The 12,208-nt window shown below is 32.6% G+C and overlaps 1 protein-coding gene across 1 annotated transcript in view; it reads left to right on the plus strand.

Moving 5' to 3' along the window:
- The window catches only part of LOC115879239 (sodium/potassium-transporting ATPase subunit alpha-like), a 31,425-nt gene that overhangs the window by 1,123 nt on the left and 18,094 nt on the right, over positions 1-12,208 (plus strand). The window contains exon 2 of the mRNA XM_030895942.1: positions 6,741-6,890. Within this exon, the coding sequence (XP_030751802.1) occupies positions 6,741-6,890 (150 nt within the window). The remainder of the gene's footprint in view (positions 1-6,740; positions 6,891-12,208) is intronic.

A 12,208-nucleotide genomic window follows, 5' to 3' on the forward strand; every position in this document is an offset into this window, starting at 1 on the left:
TCGGTAAAGGTCAAAGTGTCTATGTTTTGTTCGTATAATTTACGACAAATTGTCGGCGCAGTGTGGATGGCGTGTAGGATGAACAGTAGGAGACCAGTGAAATCATACATGGTTAATAAAACTCATTCGTAACAACTAAACTTTTGACTTTGTTGTACTTTTGTTCTTGCGGTGTGGACAATTTGTCTCAAGTTTGTCTTGTCAGAATTCCCCATTTTTTGTCGCAAGTTTGTCTTGTTTTTGTCTCAAAATCGTGTTTAGTTTTTGTCGCCTTGGTCTGGACCCGGCATTAAAAGCGAATATTTCGAAAAGCAACAACACTTTTTGTTTCGAACTTGTTCGTTTCTGTTTCACATTTGTAAAAAACTTAAAAGGCAACCTACGTACTCCAAGTTAACTTAATTCTTCTATTCATTCTGTTGATTTAGGACATATTGTTGCAAATATATAATTATTGATTATATTAAACTAAAAAATACATTAAAAAGTTAGAACTAACCCATTTTTTTCAAAAATAATTAAAAATAAATCTTCCTTCTAGAAAATCGATTTATTTTTTGTCATCAAGGACACTTCCTCTAAACTATCGTCACAGTTCTTTTTTCGAAGTGGTTTTAGTTGCCAATGGGTATCACTAACCTACCGAAACAAATATAAAAAGATTTTATTCTGTTCATTCATTCCAGATCGCGACATTGCTGTCGTCTAGACTCGATCTTACGCACGCTGTTGCGTCCATTTTCTTGGCAGGAAAAACGCGGTTAACGCTAACATTTTCCAGATTTGTTTGGTTTTCCTCGCAACTCACGACGCTCCAATCATCGCGATAGAGAAGGAAAAACTATTTTCGAAGTGAATTTCTTATTCAAATGTAAGGGCATCTTTTAATATTAGGATATTTTCATGATATCTCACACATGGCCAAAATTATTGCATATACCGTGTGTTGCATCGTCGAGCGGGACATCAGCAGGAAATCCCATGTAAATTTTAATGGGGTCAATTATTGACTTCCCTAATTATTTTAGAGAATAATTCTATTTAGGTTTATTGAAGAGCACTAAAACCCACATTCAAAAGAATAAATTTAGATATTTTTGATTAGCTCGTTTACGAGTTATCGCCTATTTCTTTTTAAATATTTCTCCTTTCTTATGGCCCTGTATTTACTTATGAGCACCAGTCAAGATAAAAGATAACTGTCAAATGAAGTTGTCATTTCAAAAATTTACCTATTTATTGCTTTATTATTATTGAAAACTCATTCCTCCATCGGAAATCTTAAAGATGTATTTATAAATACAAATTAATATGAATTAAAGTAAAATAAAGTAATCAATTTCAAGGTTAATTATAGTATTATTACAATATTCAATAACTTATTAATTCAGGTACTATTAAATTGTTAGAACTTTAGGATTTAAGATGTTCAAATATTCCTCCATCGACTGCTAGACAATAACCTAGGCGATCATAAAATTCTCTTCTTACATTCGCTAGTTGGTAAACTGAAATTCTATTAGGTTTTTTTTAACTCGTCTAGATTTGGGTATTTTTTATCCTTGTATATCCTGTTTTTTAAATGGCCTCAGAGAAAGAAATCATTTGGCGAAATATCAGGAGACCTTGCTAGCTAATTTACTGTATGATTTAGACCTATAACGGTTCCGTTAAAACTATTGTCTAAATATTCCCGAACAGCCAGGGTACTATGTGCCGGGCAGCTATCCATTTGGTACCAAACTTCCTGATTTTCCCTAACGGCATCATGTAAAGCAGGTAAAATATGATTTTCGAGTAGTTCCAAATAATATTCTGCATTTAAATTTCGCGTAAGAAATAATGGCCCGATAATATTGTGTCCGAATATCCCTGCCCAAACGTTTACTTTCTGTGGATATTGCGTCCTTGTTTCGACAAACCTGTGTTGGTTTCCTTTGTTTCAATATCGATAATTTTGAACATTGGGTTCATTATTTAAGGCAAACGTGCATTCGTCAGTGAAACATATGTTTTTTAAAAATTCCCTATCCGTGTTTGCTCTTTCCATCATACCAAAACAAAACGCCTGCCGCCGTATTTCGTCCCCATCTCCTCCCCATCGCACTTTAGCGGTTCGCGAATTTTGTGAGGAAGAGGGTATAAGAAAACTGTGGTGGCCACCGATGTCTCCAGATATGAATGTGATCGAGCATGCTTGGGACATGCTAAAACGCCATATTACCAAAAGGAATGATCCCACCCGTATCTTAAATAAATTGAAAATTGCTGCGCGCGAAACATGGGAAGCCATTCCTCAACATCTTCTGGACAACTTAATTGTGAGCATGCCACGTCGTCTCACAGCTTGCATGGAGGCTCGAGGAGGCAATACAGACTATTACTTGTGAAAAATAATTAAAATTCTTTTTAATATTCTCTGTTTAAAATTAAATTTGTTTTTGTTGATTTTCACTCATTATGAAATAAACTTACCTTTTTTGGATTTTTTTGGATCTTCTTCCAAAACTAGGCAAATATTGTTCTATATTATAAAAGAAATATATAAAAATATATGTCATTTGTGTAATGTTACTGGAGTACATTTTTAAAGTTTTAAACTAAAAGACAGGTTTTTTGTGAGAGTTTCTTTGAATGTGAAGTGAGAAATTTCAAAATTCTTCCTTCGATGCACATATCGGTTAAATTTTTAAAAATAACTTTGTCTTATTTTAGATGTTCGTTTGCCAGTTACTCTTTATTTCGGTTTCCCTGAAATTCAGAAACAAAATATTATATTTCCCATTCCATATTATTTCTTTTCTAGAATATATGACTTTTAACTTCCTCCACAGTTTATTTGCTCTAGGTTTTTGTATTTACGAAATATTATATGCGGGTTTAAATTTAACTTATGTAGTTCTTAGCAAAATATATTCGGGCAAGAGCCTAAAAATACGCTGTATGATGCTCCAAGTTTTTTCTAAATTTAAAGGTTAAGCATTTTTCTGGAAAGTAGGTTATACTGGATTTTGTATTTTTAAAAATATTGTATTTAAAAATATATATTCTATGAATACCGGAGGCTAGTATTAATATGATTTATATTATAACCAGAGCTGCAATAAGTCAGTTTTAAAAAGACTTGTCTTAAGTCATTTCTCATATGAATTTACATAATAAAATGATACTGATCTTCATTTCATAGCCATAGCTGACGCCGTTTTTTTCGAGCATACGGTACCTACATTCAGTAATAGAGATGCACATTGTTTAGATAAAATTTTCCATTTCTGATATGATCCACGTGTCTTTCTTATGTTATACAAAGTGGGGAATTTCTGGAAATTAATTTGAAAAATAATTCATTCAGTTAAATTTAGTGTAATAAAAGAAATAAATATTTGAAATAAAATTATTTAATACAGAATATCTCTCGCGAACATCTGGGAATAATTCATTCCAGACTATTATGAGCAGGGGCGCATATACGGGAGGGGTAATGGGAGTAATTACCCCTCCCAGAAAGAGATTTGTCAATAAGAAAATGTGGTATAAAATAAAATTGGCACAAAAAAATAATTTAATACCAATCATAATAGAAAATCCAGTCTAATCCAAGTTTTTAGTTAAATATTGCCAATACTCCTCCCAGACTTGATTAAGAGTCCATTTCAGTAGTCCGAAAAAGTAGCAAAATAAGCGTTCGGCATTTAACGTTTTATGTAAAACTGGTCAAGTATTTTTACACAAATGAAGAAGGAAATTAAAGATAAAGGATTATACGATATCCGTACTGTAGCACATTTTTAAACAACTTCCTTATTTTTAAGATTTTGATGGTAAAACATCAACAAAATATTCGTTATGTTTGGACTAAATTTTCTCGTAAATAAAGACATGATTTAAAATTCCGTTACAATACGGAAATATATTGAAGTTTTGTGATTACAGTGATATATAATTTATATGGTTTTGTAACAAATTGCTCGCTATTTTTTGGCAAATACTGAAGCTCTGCAAACCTTAATCAAGCCTTAATCCAAGCACGTGTGTTTGGAATTTTGGGTGTGGCAGATTTCTGAAATATAATATATTATTATACTAGCGTGTACCAGCGACTTCGTTCGCGTCGAATTAGTCATTTGTAATGGTGATGATAAAGCAAAGCAAGAATTTCCATTAACATACAAACTGGATAACATTTTCTCACATTTATGTCAGCATGAGAAAAAACAATATGGCGATATTGTTATATAACTTGGTAATATTTGAGGGGTAGTATTCTATCAGAATATGACTTAGTTTGAGCTGAAATGTTAATAGAGTTGAGGGAGAGCCCGGGAGAGACAACGCTAGTTTCCCTTATTTTGTCTCGAAGTTGAAAAAACAGGACCTGTGTTTGTACCGTTGAAAAAAAATATTAATAAAATTTTGAAGAAGTTAAAACTATACTTGTCGTATTCAGAATTTTATATTCTATCAGAATATGACTTAGTTTGAGCTGAAATGTTAATAGTGTTGAGGGAGAGCCCGGGAGAGACAGCGCTAGTTCCGCTTATATTGTCTTAAAGCTGAAAAAACAAGACTAGGGTTTGTACCGTTGAAAAAAATATTAAGAAAATTCCATAAGAGTCAAAGCTATACTTGTCGTATACAGAATTTTATATTCTATCAGGGGTAGTTTCATCTCGTTGGAATTTGACTTTCGAAAAATCCGTTTCCCAAAAATAAGCTTTTTACGTCAAGCAGTTTAAGCAGAATCGTGGTTAAGAAATTACCCAACTTTTTGGAACACCCTGTATGATTTGTTAAAAAAATTCAAAATATGTAAAAAACCAAATAAATTATGCTTGCTCAAGCGTTTTCCCGAAAGACTAGCCGTTTTTAAATAACAAATATTGTAATATTTGAGGGGCGTTTTCATCCTCTTGGAATTTGAGATTCGAGAAACCCCTCCTTATCGAATCTCTACACCCCACAGTCAATCCGTTTGCCAAAAATCAGCTTTAAACGTCGAGCAGTTTAAGCAGAATCGTGATTACGCAATGGTCATATTTTATGAAACACCCTGTATAAATTTATAAAAAAAATTAAAATATGTAAAACAACAAAATAAAATATACGTGTTTAAGAGTTTTTTCCTGAAAACTCACCGGTTTTTAAATAAAAAATATTTTAATATTTGAGGGATAGTTTCACCCCCTTAGAATTCGAGTTTCGAAAAATCCCTTCTTATCGAACCTCTACACTTTAAAGTTAACCTGTTTTCCAAAAATCCGCCTTTTACGTCAAGCGCTTTAAGCAGGATCGTGATTAATCAATGACCAGATTTTTCTGTTTAAGCGTTTTTTCGGAAACTTGACCGTTTTTTAAATAAAAAATATTGTAATATTTGAGGGGTGGTTTCACCCTCTTGGAACTGGAATTTCGAAAAATCCCTTCTTATCGAACCTCTACACCCTAGAATCAACCTGTATGCCAAAATTGAGCTTCTTACGTTGAGTGGTTTGAGCAGGATCGTGATTAATCAGTATGTCAGTCACTTAAGGATTTTATATATTAGTACCGTAAAATGGGGTGAATAGAAACATAGGGGTGAATAGAAACAAAATTTCTGAAAAAAATCAAATCACGATTAAAAATATTCAAAGTAAAAAGAGTCGACATATCTAATTTTTCTATCATTGGTAAAACACAATAAAATGTAAAAACTATATTTTTATCTGTGGCAGCACTGTTTCTGTCAATCAGCTGATCAATAAATGTGAGATCGATTTATCACCTATTTTGTATGGCGCGAAAACTTTATAAATAAAATATTTATTTTTAAAGTAATACTTAAGCTGGTACATGTAAGTTGTTATATTATATGTATTGTTAATTATTGCTAAACCTACTTAAATATGTAATAATTATCTGTTTCTAATCACCTTGTTGGAAATAGAATAGATAAAAACCTTAACGTCAATGTGTGTTTCTATTCTCCCGAATAGCAGGTGAATAGAAACACAAAAGTTATTTTTATTTAATATTTATATGCATATTGTCAAGAAAAATGGCGTATCCGCCAGAAATTAAAAATGTATTACTGGTTGCCTGCACAACCGCAACGTATCCGCCAGAAATTAAAAGACTTTTTCAGGCGCCATCTTTTAGTCAAGTCGAGAAGTAAGGGAATCAGACAATGGAATTGTCTGGTATGAAGAAGTACGCTTTCCGAGAATTGGGGAAATTTCGAGAAGCAGTCAATAGAGTATATAAGCCGGAGCCATCGACAACTGAGACAGTTTTTGAAATTTGAATATACCGCGTGGAAATTGAAAATCGGACAAATTGGTGAAGGAATCTTATAAATAGTTAGTTTGTTGTGTGTTATAAGTTAGTAATTGTGTATAAAGTGAGAAAATAAATTCGTTAAGTATTTTATCGTGAGTTTAAATAGTGGACCCACGGAATCCGTAACAATATTTTTCAAAATTCAAATTATATGTATACGCAAAGAACAAACAAAGACCCATGTTTTAAAATATTCGGGAACATAATACCACATTTTTATCAACCGGTATATCGCTAATAGCCTACGAAACTGTTTCTATTCACCCCATTTTACGGTACCTATAGATTTCCTTCGGCCACACACCCGAGAGCGACTCGAACAATACAGCGTAATAGACTCTTCAATTTTACTTGAATTATGTACTGAATATTATTTTCATATTCTATAATTTTAAAATGGTTCTTTTTTTTATTGATTTCAGGCGATCTATGCAGAAGACTTCATACAGATAGAGAAAAAGGCTTGACGGTGGAACAGGCTGCTACAGTCTTACAGAAAACGGGACCCAATATATTAACACCATCCCATAAGACACCTGAGTACATCAAATTTATTAAAACACTCACACACGGTAAGTATTTTGACATACAACAAGTTATTGTATCTGAGACGGTTTTACAGAGGTTAGTTCTCCGTCTCTGATATCAGTCGTACCCTTTGAATAAGAAGACTAAGGAAGGAGCATAATGCTATCCATGTATTCATGCATGGTGGGCGGAAAAAGCACCATAAAAGCACTCTAGGGTGGGGATCCTTGACAGTTCTGTTTGACGATTCATTTGACACATTTGAATTTGATTTGAAATTTTGTGGATTTGTCAGTCTTTACGGAGCTTGTTTTATGTTATTTATTATTTATTCTACTCCTGATAGTTGTATAAAGATAGTAAATCTAGATGGAAATTGTGGCAGAACTTAAATTAACAGTGACACTATCGCGATTTATCGAAAAAGATTCTAAAATAGTTGGTTGTGTAGCGTGCGGTAGATCTCGGCAAAAATTGAGTGAAATAATGGAACAACTTTTCGCTAGTAAGTGACTATATAATATACATACGTGTAGTAAACCGATCATTTATGAAATTCACTTAAATTAACTAAATTATATATTTTTCTTGCATTTTAGCTTTTATTTATTACTTGTCAAAGATTAGACGTCAAGGAATTTAGATACGTTAATTTGACTTACCTGCTTCAGTAGCGTATCGGATGTTTGTGTTAATAAATACTTATTATAACTTATCTATTTTTATTAGAATTATATATTTTTATAACAATTTTAATAACTACCAACATTTATTCACAACGTAAAATAAAACAACAAATTATTGAGTCTACCCCACGTCTACCCTACATCATAGTTTTACATTTTTTAAATAAAATTAGAACGACACTGATAAACCGGAATTTAAGTCGGCCATATTTGAGGCCCATCGCGGTGTACCTAAGATTTTTGATATGCTCCTTCCTTAGTCTTCTTATTCAAAGGTCGTACCAAAGTTTATGACTCGAATGGTTGTCGTCTCGGTGCACTCAGTGATAAGGTGTTCTGGTGTTTCCTCATTTTCCAAAAGAATCTGCATTTACCGTTGTTTCTTAAGGTGCGTACTCACTAGAGCATTTTGGTCCGAACGAACCAAGCGAGCCGAGCGCGCACGAACTCAATAAGGAAAAGATCGCTATGTTCAGAGTGCTTGTTGCGGTCGCTGTGTTCCCACGTTCAGTTGTATTTAATTTTTATTCCCGCTTTGAATCTCTAGGTCACCGTTCTGCATCGAGTGTGTTAATGGACCCGGAAGATGCTATTATCGCTGCTGGTGCTTTTTTCGTTATACAAAACGTTACCAATAGGGAAAAGAAGAAAACATCAAGAAAATTATGGGCAAGAAGTTTGTTTTTACGCCGTCAAAATGGAAGGCTACTGAGAGATATGGATAGTAGATATTCATCTGAAAAATTTCCTTTCGCCTGTTCTCCCTTCTGAAACTTGCCAGAAGACTTTCAATTTTTTTCTTAGGCAAAATTCATGTACAGGGTGGGTCAAATTCGACGCTTTTAAATGGAAACACCCTTTTCTATAGGAGATAGACAAAATCTAATATCGGTGTCTGGAGCTCAATTTTTGTCAAAAACATGATGGTGAAAACCGCATATCGATATCTGTTACGGTTTCGGAGTTACAGGTTGTTTTTCAAAAATATGCATTTTAAACAAATCGCTGTAACTTTTTTGCTATGGAAAATTTTGTATTTTTATGAAAACATTTCCAAAGTACCTTTTTACGTAGAATTTAATGGTTTAAGTAATAATTTTTTTAAAATTAATAATTTAAGAATTATCAACAGAAAATTCGATTTTTTATATGGGACACCCTGTGTATTTTTAATTTATTGAAAAGAATTTAAAATTACTTTTCCAAAAATATTACACACTTGATATTTTGCTCGATTCCTCTTCGAGATATAGAGTATATAAAAATTCGCCCGCTTTAAATAAGTAGGCTTTGAACGGCACCGGCTGTAATGCAAAAAAATCTAGCTGTGAGTATCAATTAAAAGGAAAATAATACTTGCTATGAGAGATGCAAAATTTTATAACAATTTAAAATATATTTAACCAACATCAACACATTTAAACTATATCTAATAACAATAAAAATAAATAGCAAACCAAGACATGAGATTTTGCTACAGGTGTTCGACATATCGACCGTGTCCCAAATAAAAAATCATTTTTTCTGTTGAGAATTTGACCCACCCTGTACAGACAAGCCGGCGAAAATGTCTGGCGCGCTCGGTTCGGTGAAATTTTGCTCGCGAACACGTATTCACTTGCCGAATTCGGCTCTGCGCGCTCGGCTCGTTTGGTTCGTTCGGAGCAAAATGCTCTAGTGAGTACGCACCTTTAGCTTCAATCTACAGACTACAGAGGTGTTCATTGAGGAGACAGTGTCCTGTCAAAAACCCTGTGACAATCCGAAGATTGTTCTTGTTGTTTCTGATAATTCCTATCTAAGATAAGTTGTACGCATTTTTCAATAGCGTTGATTTCTGCCTGAAAACTAATACATAAATAACTAACATAAACGCATAAATAACGTTAGTAATTTATAAGTTCTATACTGTATAGAACTTCTATACTCATGCATCTTTAACAAGTTTTATTACAGCTGTACATTCAGTTCATAGTTGCCTTTATTATATACATATTTAATAAATAGGCACATAATTTTGACAAGGATTTGACGGATACGAATTAATTTATTCAGTGAAAAACTCATTTTCGTTGGATTTTAGTATTGGAAGTATGTCGGTATGTCGAGTGGGATTCAGAAATCGTAATTTTGAAATGCTGGCCGCTGGCCAAGGATCAAATTCAGACGTCCGCCTCTTGAACTGGACAGTAGGGATGTGCAATACGTATCGATGTTTCAAAATATCGATATATGTAGTTTGTATGAGAGTTGGGAAGTTATAACTCATCATACGCTCTCAGGGCTTAGACAAGAGCCAATATTTGAGACGGTTTTCAGAGGTTAGTTATACACGAGGGCAAACCGCTGCCAAAAATGGTGTACAATAAGTACCAATTTTTGGGAAAAAATACCAAATTATTTCCAAAAAATACCAAATTAGTATTATTCTTTTTAGTATCTAAAGAATTTAAGGTATTTGGAGTTTTAGGGCCTATTCATATCAAACTACGATAATTAGGTCAGAAAAACATATAAGCTTAATTCGAGTTCCAAAAAGGTACGGTTCTAGAACGGTTTAAAACAATCGCACAGTCTAATTACGACAATCATTCATGTCAAAAGTTGCAAAAAATCATATTGTGCCAGTGTTTGGAACTGTTCTAGAACCGTACTTTTTGGGAACTCGAATAAAGCTACTGTCATGACCTTTGACTAAGAAGACTAAGGAAGGAGCATAATGCTATCCATGTATTCATGCATGGTGGGCGGAAAAAGCGCCATAAAAGCACTCTAGGGTGGGGATCCTTGACAGTTCTGTTTGACGATGCATTTGACACATTTGAATTTGATTTGAAATTTTGTGGATTTGTCAGTCTTTACGGAGCTTATTTTATGTTATTTATTATTTATTCTACTACTGATAGTTGATATAAAGGTAATAAATCTAGATGGAAATTGTGGCAGAACTTAAATTAACAGTGACACTATCGCGATTTATCGAAAAAGACTCTAAAATAGTTGGTTGTGTAGCGTGCGGTAGATCTCGGCAAAAATTGAGTGAAATAATGAAACAACTTTTCGCTAGTAAGTGACTATATAATATACATACGTGTAGTAAACCGATCATTTATAAAATTCACTTAAATTAACTAAATTATATATTTTTCTTGCATTTTAGCTTTTATTTATTACTTGTCAAAGATTAGATGTCAAAGAATTTAGATACGTTAATTTGACTTACCTGCTTCAGTAGCGTATCGGATGTTTGTGGTAATAAATACTTATTATAACTTATCTATTTTTATTAGAATTATATATTTTTATAACAATTTTAATAACTACCAACATTTATTCACAACGTAAAATAAAACAACAAATTATTGAGTCTACCCCACGTCTACCCTACATCATAGTTTTACATTTTTTAAATGAAATTAGAACGACACTGATAAACCGGAATTTAAGTCGGCCATACTTGAGGCCCATCGCGGTGTACCTAAGATTTTTGATATGCTCCTTCCTTAGTTTTCTTATTCAAAGGTCATGACACATTTAAAAAGTCATTTTAACGGTTCCATTAACATCGATACTTCAAAAATTTATAAAATAAAAACTAGACATAAAAAGTAATTGATTTTTTTGTTATTTGCGCTATTTGTTACTTATAAGCTCAAAAATATAATTATATATGCACAAGAAAAATAAGAAATTCTAACGAGATCCATATTATGTTTCCATGATGCGAGTTCTTTAATTTATTGATATTTTTTCGTATGACGCTATGTACCGTTTTTGCGTAAAAACCATTTTTGTGCATTGAACATGCATAAATGGAGATCTTAAGCATATCTGGAGATCTCAAGAGAACCAGATCGAAAGAAAACATTGCCATATCGATATTTTCTATAGTAGGCATATAAAAAATTATCGTATATCGATAATTTTAAATATATGCCCATCCCTACCCCACAGAAACGTTTGAGATAAGTCAGAATTTAATTGGAGCAGCTATTTTTCGATGTTGTAATTGTAGATGCGTGTGTGTTCTATTCAAGATTTTCGTATTTCAAAAGAGCCACTGTAGAAGATAAAAATGTATAGGTACAGACGCGATTCTTTTTTGGCTTTTGGTTTACTCAAAATTTTGAAAAGGTTTATTTTGATTTAAATTATGTTATATTTAGAATTTTGCGTTGTATATAGATGAAAAACAGGTGATCGTGCAAATTTGTAAATTGTATGATTCATATGAATTTTCTGGCATTCTAGCTAGAAGGTATAATTATTTAGAAAATTAGTGTTAATGATGAAAAATGATGGAAACATGCTTTATCAAAGTGTTTTTTCTGTCAGTCATATTTTTTATAAACTATAATAAACTATTCTAACTAGCAAAATAAAAGCTATATAGGGTGGCTCCTCTCATACGAACCGGAGGTTCCATAGAGAACCGTAGATGTATTGAAATTAAATTTTGGGGCATATTATGTAGGTTAATTTAGAGCATTTTTTAAAAATACATATATGAAGTTATACAGGGTGTCCCTACAAAAAGTTACACATCAGATTTGTGTTTTTTGTAATGGAACACTTTATATATTAATTCATTTTCGGATTTTAGGAAAAAAATTAAAGGTGGGTTTCATTAAAGAAGTGTATGACTAAAATGTAAGGTTTTTGACGTACTTAACATT

Source organism: Sitophilus oryzae, unplaced genomic scaffold (assembly GCF_002938485.1).
Source record: "Sitophilus oryzae breed Bouriz unplaced genomic scaffold, Soryzae_2.0 scaffold_1576_pilon_pilon, whole genome shotgun sequence".
Taxonomy (NCBI): Eukaryota; Metazoa; Arthropoda; class Insecta; order Coleoptera; family Curculionidae; genus Sitophilus; species Sitophilus oryzae.